Raw genomic sequence first — 19,377 nt, 5'->3', positions numbered from 1 at the left:
TAGAACAGCCAGTCATTGTGCAAGGTGGAAGACAAGATGGGCACGATGCTCCTGCAGATGTGACCTTCAGCTTCTTGACCCCAGTAGTTCGAGAGACAGGATTCTGATGGTTATGACTGCCTTTGCCAGTACAGGGCGAGCCTGGCCACCAGTCACTCCCCACACAGCACAAGGCTCCTTATTCAGGAAGAGAAGAGTAAGGTGCACATGGGAAGTCATGCAGCCACGTGGCAGAACTGGGACAGGAGCAAAGGGGGGGAATCTGTATTTCTTGATTCCCTAGTCACCAAGCCCAAGGGCTGTTAAATAAAAATCACCTGGAAGCTGGCTGCAGTGGCTCATGCCTGTAATCCCCAGCACTCAGGGAGGCAGAGGCAGGCAGAGCTCGTGAGTTCGAAGCCAGTCTGGTCTACAAAGTGAGTCCAGGACAGCCAGGACTACACAGAGAAACCCTCTCTAAAATAAAACAACTAATAATAATAATAATAATAATAATAATAATAATAATAATAATAATAATAATCTGGAAAGTGACTTTATAATTTGTTTTTATTTTATGTGCATAGGTGTTTTACCTGTATGCATGTCTGTGTGAGGATGTTGGATCCCATGAAATTGAAGTTACAGACATTTGTGAGCTGCCATGTGGTTGCTGGGAATTGAACCTAGGTCCTCTGGAAGAGCAGACAATGCTCTTAATCCCTGAGCCACCTCTTCAGCCCCTGGAAAGTGACTTTAATAAAAAGCACCAGGGTTTGCATGTGGCTCTGCACAGCGACTGGGCTCCACTTCGCAGAAGAGGCAAGGCTGCTTGCTTCCCTTGGTTGTTCTGAGCTGCTCATGTGTTCTCCTGGCAGGGGTGAGGGCTGGGGGTGAAGGCTGGGGGCTGCCATGCTAAAGCTTAGGAAACTGGGAAGGGTTGGCCCAAGGAGTGCTGTCACAGGATTCCTGGATGAGACCTAATTAAGTGTGCCAGACTGAGTCGCCCAGCCCCTGTCTAGTGCTTTTCTGATGTGGTTTCTCCTAAGATGGCAGCCGGAGCAACCAGGACGTGGAAGTCCCTCAGAGCAGTGCCTTATTCCCTTGAGATTACAATTCTCAACCCGGCCAGGGAGGCAGAGGCAGGCAGATCTCTGAGTTCAAGGCCAGCATGGTCTACAAAGTGAGTCCAGGACAGCCAAGGCTACACAGAGAAACACTGTTTTGAAAAACAAAAAACAAACAACAACAACAACAACAACAACAAAAAACCCCGAAAACTATCTAAAATAATTATAATAATACAATAAATAAGCCAGGCATGGTGTCACAGGCCTTTAATCCCATGCTTGGGAGGCAGAGGCAGGTGGATCTCTGAGTTCAAGGCCAACCTGGTGGTGTACAAAGCAAGTCCAGGAGGGGCTGGAGAGATGGCTCAGCGGTTAAGAGCAGTGACTGCTCTTCCAAAGGACCCGGGTTCAATTCCCAGCACCCACATGGCAGCTCACAAATGTCTGTAACTTGACAGCCTTACACAGACATACATGTAGGCACAACAGCAAAAAAAAAAAAAAAAATATATATATATATATACATGAGTGATTTGCATATATGTGTGTGCACCACACATGTGACTGGTGCTTGGAGAAGCTAAAAAACGGTGTCTGTTTTCCAGGAGCCTGAGTCGTAGACATTAGCTGCTCTGTGGGTGCTGGGGGCCAAGTTGGTCCCTGGCAAGAACAACAACTGTTGAAGGAATTACTGACTTATTCCCCCACCATGAAGAAGCTGTGGGTGGCGTTTTGCTTCTGGGTGCATCTAGTAAGCACACCCGTATTTATCGAATTAATGAATGAGTCAAATGATTGAATTTGTTGCATAAATCCAGCTGCCAGGTGAAGCGATGTTTTAAAAGCAGCTTTGTCTGGCTGTCACTGCTTGCTTGGTTTATTTTTATTTTATTTTATTTTTTGTATCTGCCCCTCCTGTTCCTCACACTTCGGCAATAACCTTCATAGCTCTGCGGCTCTAGCTGGTGTCCTTCTGCCATGTGTCTACACGGCGTTCCGACACTGCTGCCCTGCCGTGTGATGCCAGTATTTTCTCTCTTGGCTTCTATGGTAGGAAGAAAAGCTGTAGGGCTCCTCTGGCCTCAGGTCAGGACATGGGGACAAGGTCTCCAGCTGTAGGCCACCCTGATCAGGCTGGGAGGTTTACCTACAACACAGAGCACGTGTGTCTATGGACAGAGAGCTCTTCATTGGCTGCAGCTGAGTGAATGTGAGACTGGGAGAGTCATTTTGGGATTTCAAAAGCATACCCTGGCCTCAGGGAATTCCCTCTCCAAGCCAAAATGGAGGAATCTCTCAGGCTGTGACAGCCGCTGTCTCAATACAGCTGAGGTGCAGAGCCCACCTCTGTTCCGGTGTCACCCTGGGGTCTTTATGATGGAATCTTCCCCATCGCTCTTGCTAACGCTCTGTCTTGTCTGAAGCCTAGGTGGGGTATTTGACAATTCTATCTGCTGTGTTATATCATGATTGTATCTGAGCTCCGTTGAGTCTGTAGATTCTTGGAGGGAAAAAGTTTAAGATCCTATAGTAAATAGGAAAAAGCTACAAAACAGTTACAGAATGAAGGGAGGAATTAACTCCTGCTGGATTCCAGGCAACACGCTGGGCAGAACTGGGGATCTCACCTTCCTGGGGCCAGTTCTGCTTTACTCCCTGGAGTGTCTGGCAGCCATGTCCTCACAAGTCCACAATAGGAAGCAGCTCATAGATGAGGTGCCTGGTGAAGGCCTAACGTTGGGCACTGTCACCACACGGCAGGCTCCCGTTTACAGTATTCTGAACAAACAGGCTCTGAGATGGGGCTACCTGACTGTCCAAAAGGTTTTCAGGGGAGGATTTCAGAGTTGGCATGGAAACTGCAATCTTCCCAGCCTCGGAGCAGGTGTGAGGGTCACACGAGCCACCTGCTTCACAGGCCAGAGAAACCTGGGGTGTCTATTTGAAGTAACCCCTAAGGCTTCTCGCATTCCATCTGTCTCCTTTACATTTTGTTGAGGTTTTTATGTGTCTGAATGTATGTCTGTACAATGTGTCTGCCAAGGCCAGAGGATGACGTCAGGTCTGAGACACAGACTGTTGTGAGCCACCATGTGGGTGCTGGGAATTGAACTCAGGACCTCTGGAAGAGCAACCAGTGCTTTTAACCTCTGAGCCATCTCTCCAGCCACGCTGTTTCTTAAAATTGCTGATCAACGGAATACCATTAACCTCCCCAGACCCAGATTTCAATCAAGAACACATCACAGTGGCCCCTTTAAAAAAAGGGGGGGGGGTGCTGGAGAGATGGCTCAGGGGTTAAGGGCACTGACTGTTCCTCCGTAGGTCCTGAGTTCAATTCCCAGCAACTACAGGGTGGCTCATAACCATCTATAGTGTGATGCTCTGAAAGCCTGGAGGTCTACATGCAGGCAGAGCACTGTATACATAATAAATAAATAAATCTTAAAAAAAAAAAAAATATATATATATATATATATATATATATATATATATATATATATATATATATATATATATATATATATTCGAGACATCGAGAGGAGGTCTCTCTGTGTAGCCTTGGCTGTCTTGGACTTGCTTTGTAGACCAGGCTGGCCTCAAACTCACAGTGATCTGCCTCCCAAGTGCTAGGATGCGCCACCACTCCTGGCCCACAGCGGCTCTCTTTAGCCCAAGTACCTTCAGATTCCAGGCTCACGCTCACGCTCAAGTATACTGTGAATGCACAAGGACACACATCTGTGTACCTAAATACACACAGGAATTTATTGGAAAGCATGTATCCATTCAACTAGTAAGAATTTCACACTGTGCAGGAAACTTTAATGGGTTACTATGAGGGTGGTTCAGAACTTTTTTTTTTTTCCCCAGACAGGGTTTCTCTGTGTAGCCTTGCCTGTCCTGGACTCACTTTGTTGACCAGGCTGGCCTCGAACTCACAGCGATCCACCTGCCTCTGCCTCCTGAGTGCTGGAACTAATGGCGTGCGCACCACGCCCAGCCCGAACTTTGAATTTTTTCTTCTATTCTAACCGCAAGCACTGCTTCTTTGGGGTAAAGATTAGGAGACTAAAAGAACATAGCAGTATTCCAACAGGTGCTTGACTGTTTGAAAGCTCGGTGAAGCGGTGATGAGGGGGCGAGGGGTCGAGCTCGCTCACAGAGCCCTGGGTTCGAGTCTCAGAGGTTCATGGTTCTCCTCGGCTACTCGACAAGTGTGGGGCTACCCTGGGCTACTTGAGACTCTGCCTGGAAAAAGTCAAAGCAACAGGGATGGAGCAATCCTTCCAAGTCTGCAGTAAGGATGGCAGTGGCGGCGCACGGGGAAGGGCAGGTGGGCATCCACCCAAACTGGAAAAACCTGGGGCTGCTTCTCAGGAAACCGAGGCCAAAGGAGGGGACGCGCAGGCGACCAGGGTGCACCCTAGGGATCCGAATCCGGAACCGCTACCCATTCCGCCAGAAGCATCCGGCACAGCGGGGCGTGGGGCTCGGAGGCGACTTTCGACCAGCGCTGGTCTCCAGACCGCAGCCCCGGGGGGCCGGCCGTCGGCTCCCTTCCGTCAGGCTCTGCGAAACGGATCGGTCCTCGAGAGGGCCGCGGCCGGCGGGCGGACTCCGCCGGGGAGCATGCGCAGTGCGCGTGCGCGAAGAGGGCGCGGCCGGCCAGGGCTGCGGCTGCGCAGAGGCGGGGCCAGCCGCCGCGCATGCGCAGTGTCGGGGCGGGGCGGGAAGGAGGGAGGCGGTGGCACCGGCGGCGGCTGCTGAGGAGGAGGAGGAGGAGGAGGTGGGGGGAGCGGAGGGAGGTGTTTCTGTCAGTTCCGGCTGTTTGTTCGGGAAGTGGATCCGCCGCTGCCGGAGCAGCCGGGAGGGAGCTGCGGATCGCGAGGCCAGTACCGACCCCGCCCGCCCGCGCGCGCGCCGCCCCCGCCCGCCATGGCCCGGGACTACGACCACCTCTTCAAGCTGCTCATCATCGGCGACAGCGGTGAGGGCCGCAGGGGCCGGAGGCGGTGCGGGCCCTGCCGGGCGCGGCCCGCGGGGGCCTCGGGGCGGGCGGGCGGGCGGGGAGGCGCGGCCCGCGCGGGGCGGGAGGCGCGGCGCTCGGCGGCCTCAGGCCCCGGGGGCTCAGCGAGGGGCTCTGGGCTGCTCCTCGGCTGGTCGGGGTGCGGAGCGCACGGGATGCACGCCCCGGCGCTTGCTCCTGCCTCACGTGTGACCTTGGTCAAGTCGCGCGATCTCTGGAGTTGGAGAGACCCGGGTTCGAGTTCCCGGACACAAGCTCTTTCCACTCTGTGACCTTGGGCAAGTTGCTTCTTCTTTCTGAGCCTCAGTGTCAGCATCTGAGAAGTGGGGACTTGTTAGACTGAGTGGTCTGAGTATTGAGTGAGCTAAAGTAGGGAACGTACTTAGCGCCTGACCCGGCGTAAAGTAACCTCTAAGTAACTGTTAGTGGTGTCAGCTTGAGTCTCTTCGTGAAGACTCAGTGCTCTGTGAAATGGGGGTATGTCCAGGACCTGTCTCTCCGGGTTGCTGTGCGTTTGGATAAGGTGCGGCAGGTACAGCCATAAGCACATTCCTGAAGATTCGTTAAGAAGTCTCTACATGGTTCAGGTTAAGTTCTCTCATCTGTAGAATGGAGTAGTAAAATATCTACCCGCAGGGGTGATGCTAGCAGCCGGTGAGCATGCACGTAGTGAAGGGAGCAGGGCCTGGCACACAGTGGGTGCGCAGTGTTTGTTTACTGTATGTCAGAGGGAGACTCGGAGGGCTTCGGCCAATATATTAGGTGCTTTGTCCACACACACACACACACACACACACACACACACACACACACACACACACTACTTTTGATACTGTCCGTCTCTGACTCGTAGACCAGCCTCGGGGACTCAGTGCTTAAGATGCATTTGTTCACAGAATGAACACTGAGGAGCCTTAGTAATTGAAGCATTTTAGAGACGTTTGGAGTGTGGCAGGTGACCGGGCCTGCAGGGTGACAGTTCAGGGAGGCAGCCCCCAGGATGTTTATGGGAGCAGAGCTGAGCTGCTAGGGTTATAGGATGTTTTAGGAAGGAGGCTGGGGAGCGGGCTAAGTTTATAGACTTGAGTGTCGGGTAGATAGAGGGTTGTGTGACTTGAGACAGCTGAGTTGATGGTAGAGCCTGTGGAGCACCAAGTCCCCTGAGACCCAGGAGGTAGGATTGTTGGGTGACTTTGTCATAGCTGGGCCGTGGAAAGAAGTGGGTTTTGGTCTCGCTGGTGAAGCTGGCTTGGTTGGGGTGCAGCTGGAGGTTTGGATCCGGTGGTGGAAGGCGGCTGGTGTTGGGAAAAGTTGGGGCCTAACCAGGGAGGTGGAGTGGAGTTAAGAGAGATGGAAGACTGATGGATGGGTGGTGGTTTGATTGAAAGAACAAACACCAGCAAGCTGTGTAGACTTGAACTTGGACCCAGCAGGTGGCATCCTCCAGCCTGAGCGGTTGGCTTTATTCTCTGGCCTTGGTCTGAGTGGCTGACTTAATGGTGCTCACTCTGCTTTCAGAGCTAAGTCAGCCTGCTGTGGTCAGCGGTCTTAACCCCTCCTCAAGATGTCTTGGGCCAGTGTTAGTATCCAAAACTGAAAGGCTAAACTCAGCAAGAAGATGTAGCTTGTTGACTTCTCTCTTCTTCTGTGAAACCCAGGAGATGGTTTTGGCCTGCTTTCCTATGGTGCACTTTGCATGGCTTATTGATTTTTTTTTTTGCTCAGAAGTCAGGTGTGGGAGAGGGCTCACTGGGCAGGGTCTGTGTGGCCTGGCTCCCAGTTGAGTGTGAGCATGTAGGCCTGCATTGTGGAGAAGAGGGCCACATTCTGCTGTGGATTTCTCCCATCACTGAGCTGATGCTTGGGAACCTGGGAGATGGTAGCCAGGGGAGTTCAAAATAGGCTTTGCAGCCGAGCAGGGAGTTTGATATTGTCACCTGCTGCCCTGGGCCCCTTGAGTGTCACTTCCTAAGGTGCATCAAGTGATTCAGACACTTTCTCATCTGATTCTCACCCAAGGCCTCTGTGGTTTGTCAGATAAGGAAACAAGGTTCAGAGGAGACGCCTGACTGGCCCCAAGTCACACAGCTTTCAGCAGCAAAGCTAGGAGTCCCCACATCTCCGCTAACACCGAGAGCAGGTGGTGTGGGGCTGGCAAGCAGTCGGCCTCAGTGGATGCTGGCTTGCTTTATAAATCTAAGTTCTCCTTCCCGCTGGCCTACGCTGTGCACACTTCTAGAATGTAGTCTCCAAGCTTGGGTATCTGTTCTTTATCCCTGAAGTTCTGTACTTGGAGCTGTCCTGACTCTGGCTTTGGTTTGTAACAGAGCCCACTGATGCCGGTCACCCTCATTCTTAGAAACTGGAGGCTAGTGTGCCGCCAGGGACTGCTTAGGTCCTTCTCTTAACAGCGGAGCTGGGAGGTGGGCACGGTTTGTCCGAGGCTACATGAGAAAATGCTCACTGAGGCAGAGTTAAAGTTGATATCACTTTACTTGAGTTTATAGCAGGCTGGTGCCGAAGCAAAAAAAAAAAAAAAAAAAAAAAAGATGGGTCTGTAGCCTAAGAGGGGTGCAGTGGGATAAAGCTGGGGTGAAGGCCTGAAAGCCGCATACAGAGGGGAACGGCTAAGGGTGGCATCTCGTGCCTGCCAAGAGGCACCAAGTGTGCTGTGCCCCTCGCAGGGTGGCAGACCTTAGAGCAAGGTGGCTGGAAGGCAGTGTTGGCCCCGTGCTGCTTCGTTGGGTGCATCTGTGGGATAGATAGCAGCTGGGATATCTGGGAGGTGGCATGTATTGGTTTCTGTTCCTCTCAGGAAAAGCCGAGTTGGAGGTTGGTATCAGGTCCATGGCAGCTGACCATGCTGTGACTAGTGCAGAAAGCAGCCAAGGGTTTCAAGTCCTTGCTGTCCCTGCGATGGCACTTCACCCTTGTCCATTACAGATACGTGAGATTTGGATAAACTTAATATTGCACATCTTGAGTCCCAGCACAAGCAGGTGGCTTTCTGTGAGTCTGAGGCCAGCTTGGTGTACGCTGAGCAGTCCAGGCCAGCCAGACCCTGTCTAAGTAGGCAGAGGGATTCTGTAGCTTCCTGGCCCCAGAGCTTGAGAGCTGTGTCACGGGCGCCTGGTACTGCTGCTGTAATAGCGTGGCATAGCATGACTTTTACTGAGACTGTCAGTTGTAGAGGGGTGTTTAGTTGGTGGCTAGTAAGTGCTGAATGAATGCATAGGGGGAGGGAAGGGGGGCTGGTCCTAGAGAACTCTCCACTGAGTGGCCAGACATGAGCTTTTAGCTGCGTAGGCAGGACCTAGAAGGCTCCAGGAGGAAGCAGGGAGGCCACATGGCCAATGGGGTGTTAGTATGAGGCAGAGCACCAGGAGGACCAGCCCAGAACTTGGGCTCTCCTTGGGTTTAGCAGGAAGCCTCATGGCAGAGCAATGAGGAAGTGGTGCTGAGCAAGAGCACTGTAAGCTGGAGGTGCCCTGGACGCTGCAGGCAGAGCATCCTCCCTCAGACCCAGGTGTTCTTGGGCACCCTTGCTGACGTGCTCGCTGGAGACAATGTCTGAGGCGCTCCATCTGCAGCAGTGCGCTGCAGCCTTAGCTACTTGAGGCCTGGGGAGCAGCAGTGCTGTCATTGAGAACTGGCGTCAGGCTATGGGTTTCCCTCAAAATAGGCACCTATGCCTAAAGTTTGATTTCAGTCACAGGGCATTCTGGGTCCTAGGGTCCGATCTGGCACCTTTGAGGGGATGCGCACAGGAGCCCTGGGATTGCTTTATGCTCGCTCCTTCGCTCCTGAGAAAGATGCAGGAGAATGATGGGCTGCAGCTAACATGCTGCTACATGGCTTCGGTCTTAAGTCTTCAAGACTGGGATGCACTGTGCTCGTTCTTGTGTAGAGCACTTCCACAGAAGTGAGGTACTAGGTCACGGGGGCGGAGGGGTTGGGGCATTTACATTTTTCTTGGTACTGCCAAATGCTTTTCAAAGAAACTGAAGTCATTTGCATTCCTACCAAAGGGGCTGAAGGTGCCCCCCTTCAAGGTGTGTTAATATAGTTCAGTTGGCAGAGTGTTTGCTTCACATACATGAAGTCCTGGGTTCAATTCCTAGCATACCTATAACCCCAGTGTTTGGGAGGTGGAGGGAGAAGAATCAGACGTGAGGTCATCTTCTGCTACAGTGAGTTCAAGTCTGGCCTGGGCTATATGATACCTCACCCCCACCCCCACCCCAAAAATAAAAAAAAAAAAAAAAAGAGGGAGAAGGGAAGAAAAAAGGAAGGAGCAAGCCAACAAGCCTGGCAGATGTTAGCAGAGTCCAGAGGTGCTTGAGAGGCCTGAATTTGTGTCTGTGCTGACTTTCCTTTGGAGACATCTTAGATCGGCTGCTCACTCTGTAAGTCCTGGTCTCCTCCTCTGATGAGATACAGTTGGGATTCTGGGAACATCACAAGCCACCATACAGGCCAGGCATGGTGACGCACGCCTGTCATCCCAGCACTCAGGAGGCAGAGGCAGGCAGATGGCTGTGAGTTCGAGGCCAGGAGTGTCCCCTGCCATGCCCACTCAGGCACCTGACTCAGCGAGGGTAGCCGACTTGACAGTAGGGTCCGCTCATGTGGCCTCCGTTTCTTCATCTGCTGACCATCCCTGAGGAAAGGAAGGGCTCTTTCCAGCTTTGCATTCTTTGCCAACTGAGGTGGCATGGCATTCTCTGAGGACCTTGCTGAGGACACACTTGGACTGGGCTCACTTGGTTGACCTTCCTCTTGCTTGTCTCTGTTGTCTGGTATCTCCCTCCAGGCTGCTGGGGCAGCCCTCAGAACAGGGCCTGGGCGTGAGCCCCTCTGTCATCCCCCCAGAGGATTTGAGAGCAGCTTGTCTTACATGAGGACGAAGGAAAAGGTCAGCGATTGAGTGGAAGAGATGATCTTGCTGTGTGGGGAGACAGGTTGGCCTTGAAGCATTCTGGCCTCACTGGCTTCTGAGGAAGGCTGGGCTGACAGGAGGCCCTCCCACCTGCTCACCTCCATGCTCTCTCTTGCAGGTGTGGGCAAGAGCAGCTTGCTGTTACGATTTGCAGACAACACCTTCTCCGGTGAGTCCTCCCTGGGTGCTGATGGGGTGCTTTGGTTTTCAAACCCCCTGCCTTGTTCCAGAACCCAGCTGCTTCTGTCTGATACGGACACTGTCATTCTGGTTGTTGGCTGAGGGAAAGTGGGGTTCTGGGGGCCTCTGTGTTCTGCCTGGTCCATCTTGTTCACAACCCGTTTCCTGTTCCTCACTTCCCTACCGAGGGTCTCTTTGTGCCCACACTTAGAAGAAAGTCTTACTAGATAGAGAGTACATATCTAACAGGAAGATGTCCATCGTGTAAGAGTGGCAGATGTCCCTGCACTGCCCCCGTTGCTCTGGAGCCTCTGTTCAGAGTGTCCGTGCCTGTGCATCTTGTCGTTTTTCCTAACTCCATCAGCTGTTCAGAAATGTGCTTGTTGTGCTGTGCGTGGTGGTGCACGCCTTTAATCCCAGTTCTCGGGAGGCAGAGACAGGCAGATCACTGAGTTTGAGGCCAGCCTGGTCTACAAAGCGAGTCCAGGACAGCCAAGGCTAACACAGAGAGACCTTGTCTGGAAAAACCAAACCAAACCAAACCAAACCAAAAAAAAGTGCTTGTTGAGCAGGTATGGCTGTGCACACCTTTAATCCCAGCACTTGGGAGGCAGAAGCAGGCGGATCTTTCTGTGAGTTTGAGGCCAGCCTGGTCTACAAAGGGAGTCCAGGACAGACAGGGCTGTTACACAGAGAAACCCTGCCTTGAAAAACCAGAAGTCTTTGCCCAGAAACATGTTTCAGCCTTGCTAGCCACAGGCTTGGTTCTTTCTGTTTTCAGATGGAGTCTCCCTGTAGATCCCTGGTTTGGCCTTGAACTTGCTATGTAGATCAGGTTAGCCTTGAACTCACAGAGCTCCACCTCCTGAGTAGTAGATTAGCAGCATATGCTACCTTACCCAGCCTTCCCTTGGTTGTGTCACGGCTAGGAAGGTTGCTTTTGTCTGGGTGCACTGGATTCATGACACCACCCAGTGGTCATAGGGCTTCTAGCTGCTCCTGTCTGAAGCAGTGCTGGATACATTGTTTCTTCCTGTACACACAGAAGTGAGGTTACTAGGTCACAGGGTCTAGAGTGGTTAAACTTTGCCTGGTCCTGCCAAGTTGCGGCTGCTGCTTCGTTTTTTCTTTTCTTTTCTTTCTTTTTCTTTTTTGTTTTTGTTTGTTTTTTGTTTTTCAAGACAGGGTTTCTCTGTGTAGCCTTGGCTGTCCTGGACTTGATTGGTAGACCAGGCTGGCCTCAAACACACAGCGATCCACCTGCCTCTGCCTCCCCAAGTGCTGAGATTATTGGTGTGTGCCACTGTGCCTGGCTCTGACAAACTGCTTTTTTATTTGTCTGAAGCTGAGGGCAAAGGGGACCTGCCATATTATATGAGGGGGCATGCCTTGTGTCTTAATTCACTGTTCCACTGCTGTGAAGAGACACCATGACCACCATAACTCTTATGAAAGCAAGCATTTAGTTGGGGGCTTAGCTTACGGTTTCAGAGGGTCAGTCTCGTATCATGGCAGGGAGCTGGAACATCGGTGAGAGCCACAGAACCCGAGCCACAAGCAGAGAGAGGCAAGGAGCCTAAACCTTGCTTGAGCCTTAGAAACCTCAGAGCTTCCCCCAGTAATACCCTTCTTCCAACAAGGCCACGCCTCCTAACCCTTGCAATCCTTTCAAACATTCCACTCCCTGGTGACTAACCGTTCAAATACGTGAGCCTGTGGGGGCCATTCTTATTCAAAGCACCACACTGAGAACTGGCTGCCATTTGGGCCACCTCACCAGTTCCCAAATTGTTTTTCAAGGCATCTGTGGTCACAGACAGTCCTGTCACCTCTTCCTCTCTAACTGTATCTGGGTGTTTTGTCTGCAAGTATATCTGTGGTTATTGCTTTCCAAGTGGGTGCTGGGAATTAAGCCCACGCCCTTGGCGGGGTGTGGACAGCATCTCTGGGGCTAGATGTGCCTACTAGTTGCCTATTGTACTGTGACAACCAAAATTGTCTCTGGATTACTCCATGTGTCCTCTGGGGAATAAAGCCACCCAGGTTGGGGACCACCATTGTGTTTTGTTTTGCTTGCTCCTGTGTGAGGAGCTGCTGGCCCTGGAGTGCCCCCACTGCTGGCCTGCTGTCTGGACGCTGCCCCAGAGGAGGCTGTCATTCCTCACCACAGCTTTTGCTGAGCATTTCTCACAACTTCCTGCTTTCATTTCTGCCTCCCCTTGAACTTTGGCTTTTTCGTGTCCTTCCACACCTCACACAGTCACCTGTGTCTGTCTGTCTCCTGAGAGAGGTTCTTGGTCTGTTCTGGATGGGAGTCTGTAAGCCTTCACGTGGTGTACTGCGGCAGTAGGCAGCTGTGCTTAAATGCATCTTCTACACACGTCCCAAGAGCATTTGAAAAGCATCTGTGCCCTGCATGTCTCATTGCCCCGTCCCGCACATGAAACAGGACAAATTCTCAGCAATAGCACGAAGGTGTGGAGGACTGGCCCTCACTCCTTACTCACCTTTCACCTGGGCTTAGCCTCACACACCCCACAGGCACCGTGGATATTTTGCTGCTATCCCCCCAGGAAGGTGTAGAATTGGATCCTATTAGTCAATTTTGAAAGTCACCCCCAGCCCCAAAGAAATGGTGCATTAATTTTCAGGTCACAGCTTGTCTGTCCCTGCCCTGCTCTTCAGTAAAGTCCACCTCTACATTTGTAGCATGTATTTCTGAAGCTCTTTCTTTGTGTCTCTGTGTCCTGTCTCACTTGCATTATTGGCCTGGTAGAGCAGGTGTGCTTTCTTTGTTCAGGGCTCTGTCCTGAGGGCTTTGACTGTGTGGAGCACTGTGTGGAGCACTGTATGGAGCACTGTGTGGAGTGGGGAAGGGCAGGCTGGGGCTGGGGGGCCGAAGGGTTCTCTGCTGTGAGTAATGGGCTGCGTGTATACAGGCAGCTACATCACCACAATCGGAGTGGATTTCAAAATCCGAACTGTGGAGATCAACGGCGAGAAGGTGAAGCTGCAGATCTGGGACACCGCGGGGCAGGAGCGCTTCCGCACCATCACCTCTACGTGAGTCCCTCGAACCCCTGCCTTGGATGTTTGCGTAAAGTTGAGTGACCGTGCTGAATGGAAAGAGTGTGGTAGAAGCCGGCCGTGGTGGCGCGTGCCTTTAATCCCAACACTCAGGAGACAGAGGCAGACAGATCGCTGTGAGTTCGAGGCCGGCCTGGTCTACAAAAGCAAGTCCTGGATAGCCAGGACTGTTACACAGAGAAACCCTGTCTCAAAGAACCTTTAAAAAAAAAAAAGTATGGTAAAAATGCCACTGGGTGTGAGGGAGGGAGGCTGAGGTGGTTGCTGGCTGCAGTGGTGGCAGTTATGCGTTCCCTTCCTGAAGACACAAGAGGCGGCCATGGTCCGCAGCGCTCAGTAGTCCTGGTCCTGGTATCTGATTTGGTACAGACCATGTACAATCCATGCACACTGTTTTACCTGCCGGCAGTTCCTTTCTCTTCAAGTGGCAAAGCAGCAGTATTTGCTTCACTGGGTTAGTGACAAGCCCTTCCCTGGTGCCCAGTGAGTCACTGATAGTTCTTGGTGGGTGTCAGTTCTGGTTACCCACCCTGACTCCTCAGAGATGGCTCTCCAGAGGCCTGCAAGACCATGGCGATGTGGGCTCTTCCTCCACATCCCCCGTCTGTTAGCTGGGAGACCTGTTGGCCTCACACTGCCCTTCTTTGCAGTGCCTTTGTGGAACTCAGCTGCCCACGGGAGGAAGCCCTCCAATGTCGAGTCCTGCAGTTCTGGTTCTTAGGTGCTCATAAAACTGTGGAATTGAAATTTTTGTTCTGCTGTATGCCCTTGGGCAAGCTGCCTAACCAGATTTCTATAGGATCTGCCTGAGTGCAGGCCTCTTGCTCTGGGCTTTTCATGGGTCACTCCTGGCTTTCTGTGTTGCTGTTGCTCCACTTTACAGATAAAGGCATGTCTGTATGTGCATGTTTGAGACAGGCCTCGCTGTGTAGCCCTGGCTGCCCTCAGGCTCACAGGTATCTGCTTGTTTCTGTTGGGATTGAAGGTATGCCCCATCTCTCACAGCACAAGGTGCTTTTGAGAAGTGGGCTCCATGTTGTAGTGCGTGCAGGGTTGGCCTCTGTGGACATGTCCCAGGCCCTCCTGTATAAACAGTACCAAATGTCAATGGAATGTTCCCCATTCTGCCCCATGGAGGTACAGGTGGTCCCTCTAGCCCTGCATACCCTCTGAGGATGTGGGTGTGAGGGGTTCATGTGGCAGGGTAGGCACAGGACTACTTTCCTGAGAGGCTTAGGTTGCTGTGTGTTGAACTGTCTGCCCTGTCCTGGATATGAGACCCATGGCCCAGGAATCCCTAGATACAGGGTGCTGTCCTGTCTAGGGAAACCAAGACTAGCCCCGCCTTAGGGTCTTAGGCTTGGCCCATTCTGAGGCAGAAGGCACTTCAGGGCCGCCAAGGGGCCATGGAGAGGCTCGGCCCCCTGTGACAGTGGCTGGTGAAGAAAGGGTCTTGAGATAGCTGCATGCTCTGGAGGTGTGGCAGTTAGTACACGAGTGGAAGCTATGGTACCCAGGGTGTCTGCTAAAACAATCCTTTGCTGCCGGCCAGTCTCAGGAGGACAAGAGTGGATGAAGCTTTGCACGGGCCTAGGAACCAAGCAGAGTGCTGAGGTTGCAGCTGGACCCAATTGGGGCAGAGATGCATAAGGCAGGGGATGTAAGACGCCTCGGGCAGCCCTGGTGTCCTGCTAGCCAGAAATATGGGCCACCATGGCCCAGCCTAGGCCCTTTCCTGGCCAAGGCTGTTCTGGAGTGTCAGGAACAAGGGCATTTCTTGTATTGTTTCTTGGTATTTTCAGCGAAGAACAGGTTAGAGGCCTTCTGAGGCCAAGACCGTGTCTGTCCACATGGTTCCCATATCTGCCTAAGAACCATCCACTACGCTATCTGTGTGCAGAGATGGGGACTTCACCTGGACTCCAGACTGCTGTGGGGGACACTAGGCCTGGTAATGAAGAGCACCCAGCTCTCTTTGTACTGCTCCCAGCCTTGGGGTGACACCTGCTAGCTCCTCTTCCTTACAGCCACTCGAAGTTTGTACTAGTACCCCGGTTTTATAGGAAACTGAGGTCGGGTGGAGATGAAAGCAAGTAAGCTTTCCAGAGCCCAGAGCTTTCAGAGACCTTTGTCCCCAGATAGGTCTTGACTACAGAGAGTAGACAGCAGGCTGCCCTTTACTACCCTGGCTGTGGGTCCTGGTGTGGCCATCTTGGAGCCCAGGACAAGAGTCAGCCCGCTCTCTGGGTTTATATTCTGGGTGGTCAAGAATAGGTAGCTTTAGAGACAAGGCTCAGAGAGGCAGCCCTGGGGTATATCGAGTGGGCCAAGGACGCCTGGCCTGGGGAGCCCAGCCCAGCCCCAGGTCCTGTGCTTCTAGGTTGACGCTGTCTGGCTTTTTGGGTAGCAGGTGTTCAGAGAGGACAGTGGTACCCTCCTTCCTTCCTTCCAGACCTTCTGGCTGGTTCGGGGTCTGCAGGTTGAGTCCCTTCTACAGATGCTAGAAGCCTATGCAGCCCTTGCACTCTCCCTCACTGACACAGTGAGCCAAGAGCAGGAAAGGAAGTGTCACCTGCCCACCAGGGTAAAGGGACACGCTTTGCTATGGCTTCATGTAGGAGCAGCCTCTTGGAATGCATTTGATTACTGAGATTGAGAGAAAGTTTGAATGTTTAAACAAGGATAGTGATAGCATGGTGTCAAACACAAAAACTGCCAGAGTTCTAAAAATAAAAGGAGAACTTCAAATAAGTTTCCAGCTCACGGCACACTGAGTCACCTAGGGTGACTCTTCAAGCCTGGTCCACCTCGGCCTGTCACCTGCCTCCACCACCGCTGCCACGGCAGGCCTGCCTGAGGAGCCAGTGCGTGCTGTTGAAGCAGCCTGTCTGTGTGGTCACAGCTGGGTGCAGGACTGGGTCTGGCCCTGGCACCCTCACCTTCCCTACCACTGGCCTGCCGCTCTGCCTAAGCCAAAGCCCTGATGCACATCTTGGCTCTACAGGTATTATCGGGGGACCCACGGGGTCATTGTGGTTTACGACGTCACTAGTGCTGAGTCCTTTGTCAATGTCAAGCGATGGCTTCATGAAATCAACCAGAACTGTGATGATGTTTGCCGAATATTAGGTGAGGCCAGACCCCAGGGGTGGGGGCGGCGGGAGAGAGCACTGGTGTGCCTGCAGGCAGTGACATACGCTTTGTCTTAAGTGGGCAACAAGAATGACGACCCTGAGCGCAAGGTGGTAGAGACAGAAGATGCCTACAAATTTGCTGGGCAGATGGGGATCCAGCTCTTTGAGACCAGTGCCAAGGAGAATGTCAACGTGGAGGAGGTAAGCTCTGCTGAGCGCGGCGGAGGGGCAGGTTTCAGCTGAGCCACTCGCCCTCCCCACCACAGGCCTGCGCAGGCATCCGAGGGACCAGCAGTTACCTAGTGCCCACTGTTGGCTGGCAGCTGTGCAGTCCCTTTAAAGGCCTTAGCTCAGCTGTCCTCTGAGCTCCATGTTTCCTGGAGGAAAACTGAAGTTCTTACTACCAGTGAGAGGTGGAGTCACACCCCTTGGCCCTCTTGTGCCTGCACCCATCCGACCACCCAGTCCCTGCCCTGCTTGCTTTCCTGGCACCTGCTGAGAGGTCCCTGGGGTTATGGATGGAGCCTCCACCCAGGCAATCTTCCTTTGTAGCTGTTGCCCAGTAGCTGTGATTCTGCGAGCCTAGGGGTGCTTAGGGAAGTTGGGTTGCCACTGCACTGGGGACACAGGCTCCTCAGGCCAGGACCTACCTCTCTGGGAGTCATGTGTTCACTTGGGATGCACAGGGAGTAGAGTTGCTCTCCAGGTTGTGGGGATCGAGTGAGTGGGGTTGTGCTGAGGGCTTCTATACAGCGTGCTTGCATGTGTGCATGCATGCACGTGCAGAGGGGGCATCAGAAGCCATGGAGCTGGAGTGACAGGTGCTTGCCGGATGCCTGGCTTGTAAAGGGGGTGCTGTGATCTGATTCCTGTCATCATAGCAGCAAAAGCTCTCAGCATTGAGTCAGCTCAGCTCTGGTTTCAGGCACATCTGAGCCCCTAGTTTAGCTTTTTTGTGCCTTCTGCTTCCACCAGTGCAGTTGCTCTTACGTTCTGGGGCAGAGTGGACAGGAGGAGGCCTGTGGCCTGGTGGCTCCTGGCACCAGTACATTGGGTAGTCAGGGGAAGGCAGGCAGACTGGCCCCGCTGCAGTGAGGTGGCAGCAGGTGGACAGGCAGTGGCTTCCTTACTTCTCCATGCAGAGCAACGTACCTTCGTCTTGCCAGACGGCAAGGGATCCTCCTATGTATTAAAAAGGACTGGAGATGGCTCAGTGATTAAGACTGCACTGTATGTACAGAGGACCTGAGTTCAGTTCCCATGCCAGGCAGCTCACAACCACCTCTAACTCCAGTTCCAGGGGATCTGCCTCTGGCTTCCACGGACACCTGTGTTCATGTTCACATATATGTACAGGCGGGGAAAAAAGACCAAAAATCTTCTAGCGATTGACTTCCCCGACACAACTAAGGTCCTTCAACATTCCTTCTTAACCTTCAACTAACTCCACTCCCCCACCTGGAGCAGCGGTTCTCAACCTGTGGGTCGTGGAGGGGGTCACATATCAGATGGTTACATTATGATTCATAACTAGAAAATTATGAAGCAGCCATGAGATAACTTTAGGGTTGGGGTCATCACGACATGATAAACTGTATTAAAAGCTCACAACATTGGGAAGATTGGGAACCGCTGGGCCAGAATAAACACCTGGGGAGGCAGGAGACCCGTGAGTGTAAGGCCAGGCTGGGCTACACCGTCATGGTGATATTAATACCCTGTGTGCATGCCCACACACGCATGCACAGGTCTTGGGGACACACATACAATTCACAAGAGGACTAGAAATGGCCTGGGGATTGGCTGTGCTAGCCAGTAGGGGCTGTGTACTCAAGTCAGCCTTGCTCTGTCATCTCTCCAGATGTTCAACTGTATCACAGAGCTGGTCCTACGAGCAAAGAAAGACAACTTGGCAAAACAGCAGCAGCAACAACAGAACGATGTCGTGAAGCTCACGAAGAACAGTAAACGAAAGAAACGCTGCTGCTAATGCCCCAGCCCACCAGAGACTGCACTGCACCCCCCAGCCCGGGCCTCGGAGGCACCTCGGGGGACAGTCTCAGTTTAGTGCCGTTATTTAAAGAATTCTCTCCACGTTTTTTGTATCGGGAGGCGCCACTGGCACTTCTCCCGCTCTCCCCTCGAGTGCCAAGAAGGTGTTGGACGCCGCCCTTCCCCGCTGGTGCCCTGCTCCCTCAGGCACCGGACATGGTGAGGACAGCTGAGCGGACTCATTAACCAGTTTGTACATAGTGTATATTGCATTAACCAGCTGCACACCCTCAGCCTGCTCTGGCTTTTGCCTCCTTCCTGCCAACCTGCTGCAGCAGACCCTCCCAAGCCCTCCTCCTCCATCTCGACGGGGCAGCTTGCCGAGGAGCCAGCCTCATGTCCTAGCTGAGTCTTTGGCCATCCTGGGCTCACGGAGCGCACTCCACATGGCTGGGGAGCTGGGGAGCTGGGGAGCCTGGCCTCCACACAGGCCCGCCCTCTGCTGGCCCTAGGCCTTCAGTTCCACAGAGGAAGTCAGTCCTGCCCTGTTGGACAACAGGTTTCTCATTCTGCCTTGTAGATGCTTCTGCTGCAAACTGGGGGAGCTGTGGCTTCTCACTTACCCAACGTGTATCAGTTCCAGCAGAAAGGCAGGGCACGTCTGTTCAGAGATGGAGCATTATTTCTACAGATACGACAGATGAAGCCAAGTCAAACCAACCAAGTTCCTCAAATTATTTCCTTCAGATCTGATTGTCTATAGCAAAAGTTGTGACTGCCCTACTTTGGCTCAGTATTTTTAGAGAAGGTGTGTGGCTTCTGTTCATCATCTGATGGGAAAGGGGGGGCTTTGCACCCTTGTTCCTGTACACGCAAGGACCTCCTACTGGAGCTAGTTGGAGATGTAGCACCAGGCGCCTCTGGCACAGCCAGGGTTTGCTGGCCTGTGGGAGACACCTCCAAGCT

General features: G+C 52.8%; 1 protein-coding gene across 2 annotated transcripts; it reads left to right on the top strand.

Annotated features, from left to right (window-relative positions):
* Positions 1-4,854: 4,854 nt before the first annotated feature.
* Rab35 (RAB35, member RAS oncogene family) lies at positions 4,855-18,579 on the top strand. 2 transcript variants are annotated; one of them, XM_051161658.1, is made up of 6 exons: positions 4,910-5,040; positions 10,137-10,187; positions 13,138-13,261; positions 16,290-16,414; positions 16,496-16,620; positions 18,281-18,579. In XM_051161658.1, exons 1-6 carry the CDS (start codon positions 4,989-4,991, stop codon positions 18,407-18,409), a joined length of 606 nt encoding a protein of 201 aa, XP_051017615.1. In that variant the 5' UTR covers positions 4,910-4,988; the 3' UTR covers positions 18,410-18,579. The 2 variants fall into 2 exon arrangements, with proteins under 2 accessions (XP_051017616.1, XP_051017615.1); XM_051161659.1 differs by lacking the exon at positions 16,496-16,620 and having other exon boundaries at positions 4,855-5,040; positions 18,281-18,387.
* The last annotated feature ends 798 nt before the right edge of the window (positions 18,580-19,377 follow it).

Source organism: Acomys russatus, chromosome 19, assembly GCF_903995435.1.
Source record: "Acomys russatus chromosome 19, mAcoRus1.1, whole genome shotgun sequence".
In the NCBI taxonomy this organism is placed as follows: Eukaryota; Metazoa; Chordata; class Mammalia; order Rodentia; family Muridae; genus Acomys; species Acomys russatus.
Note: the sequence above shows the minus strand (reverse complement) of the source record. Positions and strands in the feature narration are given on the sequence as shown.

Excerpts from the sequence above, each read along its gene's own strand:
- Rab35 (XM_051161658.1), top strand. The coding sequence starts at position 4,989 with ATGGCCCGGGACTACGACCACCTCTTCAAGCTGCTCATCATCGGCGAC. Across the intron at positions 5,041-10,136 it reads GCTCATCATCGGCGACAGCG|GTGTGGGCAAGAGCAGCTTG; the intron begins GTGAGGGCCGCA and ends TCTCTCTTGCAG. Across the intron at positions 13,262-16,289 it reads TTCCGCACCATCACCTCTAC|GTATTATCGGGGGACCCACG; the intron begins GTGAGTCCCTCG and ends TTGGCTCTACAG.